This window comes from Pistacia vera, unplaced genomic scaffold (assembly GCF_008641045.1).
Source record: "Pistacia vera cultivar Batoury unplaced genomic scaffold, PisVer_v2 Contig67, whole genome shotgun sequence".
Classification (NCBI taxonomy): Eukaryota; Viridiplantae; Streptophyta; class Magnoliopsida; order Sapindales; family Anacardiaceae; genus Pistacia; species Pistacia vera.
In genome coordinates this window covers 557221-562517 of record NW_022196523.1, presented here as the reverse complement: position 1 = coordinate 562517, position 5297 = coordinate 557221, and the positions used below count along the sequence as shown (strand labels likewise).

Genomic DNA, 5297 nt, shown 5'->3' with positions numbered 1-5297 from the left:
GTAAGTCAGTCCGCTATTGCGACCTGACCCACGATTCTAATACAACTATCAGTGGACGTAGGATTTGCTACCTTAGCATCCGAACCACTTTAAAAAGCTCTCATTGTTGCATTTACTCTACATTTTATCCATAATCACGTGTGTCTCTTGACCAATCAACGTTACGCACGTATCGATTAGTTGGTGTCAAAAGCATGCATAAACACTAACGTAGTATAAATAAAAAGAAGAAAAAAAATTAAAGAGGAAGGACGAATACAACGAATATTAGAAACATTAAGGAGGTGATTAATTAAAAAAGGGTTATGGTATTTTAAAAAATCTGATAAAAATTTATAGTATGACAAATTAGTCATCTGCACAAAAGAGACATGAGTAGTAATTTATAAATCTCTTGATAACCATTTCATTGATGATTATTTTATTGGACAAGAATTATTTTTTTTTTTTTTTTTGTTTTTGGGTAAATGGAAATAGTATAAAGAATGAAAGAACGAGACCCCCAACAAGGGAATCTCTACAAGAGTTTAAACAACTTGGACATTCCTAGGAACCAAACAAACAAAGCAAAAGCAAAAAAATAGCAAAAACAATTCAGACATCTAGTGGGCAAATCACACGGAAGCCTAAGACAGCAGACTAGCAACACAAAAAAGGCAGGCCTTACATCAAACCAAAATAACCAGCCTGTACAAATTTACATATAGGCAAGGCTAACAAAAAATACTGATTGCAGGTCAGCTTGTACTCCCAAAAACTTGTTATCAGCCCACACATCAGCAACAAAAGTAAGTCTCCCTCTGAGGACCACACGTTTATCCAAACCATAAAACAAACTCCCAAACACATTAGCCAACAAGGACACCACCAGTGAAAAGAGGGTGTGGATAGGGTTGAGATAGTCCTTAAACCCATAGGAAGAAACAAGGTAAAAAAAAAAAAAAAAACCAGCTTCCCTGCCCAAATAACAGGCTTCCTCTCCTTATCCCAACAACACCATATTCATTATGCACCTTCATAACCACAATTGCTCCCTCTACGATAATTGAAAGGGACACAAAAGCTGCACAACATAGATAACAACATGATAAAAGAGTTAGAATGTGTCGGTCTTTATACAATCCCTGTGGAGGTTCCATTCTTCAACCACTTTACGAACTCTACTATTATCTTTGAACTTCAAAGAGTGAAGCTGAAGCCTAACCTCCCCAAACAGTAAAACTTCCAAAATATCTGTACTTCTTAGCATGTTCTTGAACACTCAAAAATTCAGTTCCTGCCATAAAAAGTACACCACAACACTAAATAACAGTTTGCAAATAACTCTTCGAATATGTTTACCTCTAATTTAGCTGTACACCAGTTTATAGTGTCATTCCATCCACCCGGTGGTGATCAAAAATGCCTCTTATTTTGAATAGCTTTCCACACTCTTTGAGAGTAAGGGCAGTAAAAAAAGAGGTGATCATGCGAGTTCATGGTGCCATTACAGAGCCTGCAGCAAAGATCTTCTGGGTTCACCCATCTTTGCATTCTGTCTTGTGTTAAAAGTTTTCGATTAATGGCAAGCCAAGTAATAAAAGAGTGGCGGGGTATGCAAGTGCCATTCCAAATTAAAGAAGACCAAGGAGCAACTCCATTGTCCATGTAAAGGTCTTTCCGAACCTGTCTTGTGAAAAAAGTAACCCTTTTTCCAGTCTTATTCTACCAATATAAGGTGTTCTTAGTGCCAGCCATGGAAATATGAGGAGTGTAAGTGGTTACACACGGGTAATCCTCCCCAAGAACTTTAGGCCACTCCCAATGGTCATTTCTAATGATATCACTAACTCGGGCATTATGCCGTAAGCCTGAAACATAGAAGATCCGTGAAGGAATAATCTTGTCAAGGGGTCCTTGTGGATGCCAATTATCAAACCACAAAAAAGTATCCTGACCATTTCCAAGATCTATCCGAATATGATTTCTGACTTGATCTCTCATTTTCAATAATTTACGCCAACACCAACTAGCATCCCAAGCAATACGAATATTCCAAAAACTCTTCCCCCTTAGCTTGTAGGTATGGATCCATTTGACCCACAAAGAGTCACTTATAGACAAAATACTCCAAAGGTGGTACATCATCAAAGCAATGTTCTTACTTTTGAGGGATCGAATCCCCATACCACCCTCATTTTTAGGACTCCACACATCTTTCCAAGCAATCCTTACCTTTCCTTTACACATATCAGTGCCCGACCAGAGAGAAGAGTGCAAAAGTTTTTCTATTGTCTGAACAACTGAGCTAGTAAGAATGAACATAGATGCCCATTAAATATGAATAGAGAAAAGAACCGATATAATTAACTATAACCTACTAGCATAGGATAAACTCCGATTTTTCCAAGACTTCAACCGTTGCTCCACCTTATTAATCAAGGGCAAACAATCTCTATGAAATAATTTGGTGGTAATAAGGGGAACTCCAAGATATCTGACAAGACGCTTACCTTCAGCAAAACCCATAATATTGTTGATAACAGCCCAGTGCTTATCTTTTACATTACAAAACAATGTGGAGCTTTTGGCAATGTTGGGAACCAGGCTAGAAAATTCAGAGAACTCTATAAGAGCATCATGAAGCACTTGAACCGAGTAAAAGTCCCCGTGGTAGAAGAGGAATAAGTCATCTGCAAAGCAAAGATGACTTATTCCAAGCTTATCACAACGGTGACGATATTTGAAATCCTCTCTTTGCCAAATTTTGTGACGAATAATGAGAGATAACACTTGTATAACTAGTGTAAACAAGTAAAGCGAAAGAGGACCCCTTGCCTCAATCCTCTTTTGCCTTGAAAAAACCCATGATGCTCTCCATTTATAGCCACCAAGAAGGTAGGAGTGGTAACACACTCTTTGATCCATCCTACCATTTTATCTGGAAAGCCAAAGAATTTAAGTGTTTGTATCAAGAAGCCTCAATCAACAGTGTCATAAAGTTTTTGAATATCCACTTTAAAAGCACATCTAGTAGCTCCAACACTCCGGTGGTAATTCCTAAATAACTCTTGAGCTAACAAAATATTGTCACTAATACGCCTTCCTAGAATAAAGGCTGATTGAGTCTCTTCCATAAGGTCCCCTAAGCATCCCTTCACCCGATTAGCTAGAATTTTAGAAATAGCTTTGTAGAGCACATTACAGTAGGATATTGGACGGAAATCACCAACTTTTTGAGGCACATCCAGCTTAGGAACAAGGGCAATCATCGTAGAGTTCACCTCTCTCAATAGTTTACCATTGTTGCAGAAATCGATTATTGCCTTCGACACTTCATCCCCAATAATGTTCCAGGCTACTTTGAAATTTTTTGGGGAAAACCCATCCGAGCCTGGAGCCTTTTCATCACCAATATAAAAAATAACACTTTTAACTTGTTGCTTACTAACCTCTCTGATCATATTTCTAAAATGCAACTCAAAGACTTTGGATTGGAAAAGATCATCTAAACCTTCCATACTCAAAACCAAGGGAGCTGTGCCAAGAAGCTTTTGGTAATAGTCCACAAAAGCTTTAGCCATATCTTGACCTTCCACAACTTCATTCGAATCAAGTGATATCCTCCCAATCCACCTGAAATTCTGCAGAGACTTTAGAGATTTATGAAAAAAGGCAGAGTTTTTGTCTCCGACACTTAATTAGTGAATCTTCGACTTCTGTTTCAGTAGCCTTTCCTCATCCAATACTGCTTCCCTAAACGCCTCTGAGAAGATTGCTTCTTCTTCCTTTAAATCCCTATAATGGGGGTCCAGATCAAGAGCACTCTGAATATTTTCAACCTCATTCCTAAGCACTGCCACCTTCTGCTTGAGATTACCTTGCTTCTTATTAAGAGCTCTAAAGCAAGGTTTAAGATCTTTTAGCTTTTGCATCACCAAGAAAAGAGGAAATCTAGGAATATGAGTATCCCAAACCTGCTGAACCAACGAAACCTCCTTATAGACCAGGTAGTTGAGAAAATTAAAGGGATGAGGCTTGCTTGATAAGTGTTGAGGAAATAAAGTTACACTAGGGCTATGATCACTTATCCCTTAGGGGAAGTAGAATGTGTTAGCTCTCGGATAAGTAGTCAAGAATTGGGAGTTGCCCATCTCCCTGTCCAAATTTTTCATAACCCCAATATCCCCATAGGGTTTACCACTCCAAGTATACAAAATTCCAACTCTATTAATATCCTCCAGTTCTATGTTAAAATCGCCCATTAACAACCACAGGTCATTCGACACTTTCTCCTTAAAATTCTCTAAATTTCGCCACATCTTCTGTCTATTAGTATGGTAATTGGCAGCATAGATGATAGAGCAAAAAAAAGAACTTACAAAAAAGCTCATGGACGAGATAGTGCATGACTTGGTCAGTTTTATCCTGAACTTCCACCCTATATAACATCGGATCCCATCCTATTACAATCCTGGAGCCTTGATTCCCTTGATCAGCATTACAGTCCAAATTACATCTTCTATAAGTACTATAAAAAATACGCTTACAATTATTGTGAGCTACTCTAGTTTCAAGTAATGTGCAAAGAGAAACACAACGCTCCTTCACAAAATTATGAACTTCCGCTTGTTTTAGGGGTTGGTTAAGACCCCTAACATTCCAACAAGCAATATTAACCATAAAAATTAAGAATAGATAGGGGATCCCTGCCTCCCCCTGCATCAGTACCATGTGGGTGGCCTAAATCAACAACCCCCTCTTTAATAAACTCCACCATTGAAGCTTTATCAGATTCAACATCCGAATTTCCCATCTCTGATTCTCCCTCCATCACTGTTTCTTTATCCTTAGCAATCGTTGAGATCTCTGAGATCTTATGATGATTGGGAGGTTCAACTTGTCTCTCCTGAAAAGCTGAAGCTAAACATTGGAAGGCATTACTCACACTAATAGTTGATTTTACTTTTGGCTCTTTAGCCACTTTAGCCTTACTCAGAACAAATTCTTCTCTTGGCTTTTTAGAGCCACTAGTCCCAATAACATCCTTCTTTTGAGACACCCTTTATTTTTTTAGTAACAAGTTAGAAACATTCGTTGTCCACAACTTTTGCTTTAGGTAAATCCCCACTCTCAACTCTACACTTAGGTCTTGGCTGTTGCAGGCAATCAACATCTTTGTGATGAAAAACAGAACATCGATTACATTACGAGGTTTCATTTGCATCCCTTCACTCCGCAGCTATTGACTCAGCTCTTACAGAAGGAGTTGTGAAAGAAAAAGCATTCATTTCACTTTAACAATTTCTTTTTATGTT

General features: G+C 38.3%; 1 protein-coding gene across 1 annotated transcript; it reads right to left on the bottom strand.

The window, feature by feature from the left end:
- Nucleotides 1–668: 668 nt before the first annotated feature.
- Nucleotides 669–2907, bottom strand: LOC116112803. The gene is made up of 5 exons (XM_031398927.1): nt 2493–2907; nt 1731–2282; nt 1205–1276; nt 949–1063; nt 669–687 (listed from the first exon to the last, which is right to left on the bottom strand). Exons 1-5 carry the CDS (start codon nt 2905–2907, stop codon nt 669–671), a joined length of 1173 nt encoding a protein of 390 aa, XP_031254787.1.
- Nucleotides 2908–5297: the final 2390 nt, after the last annotated feature.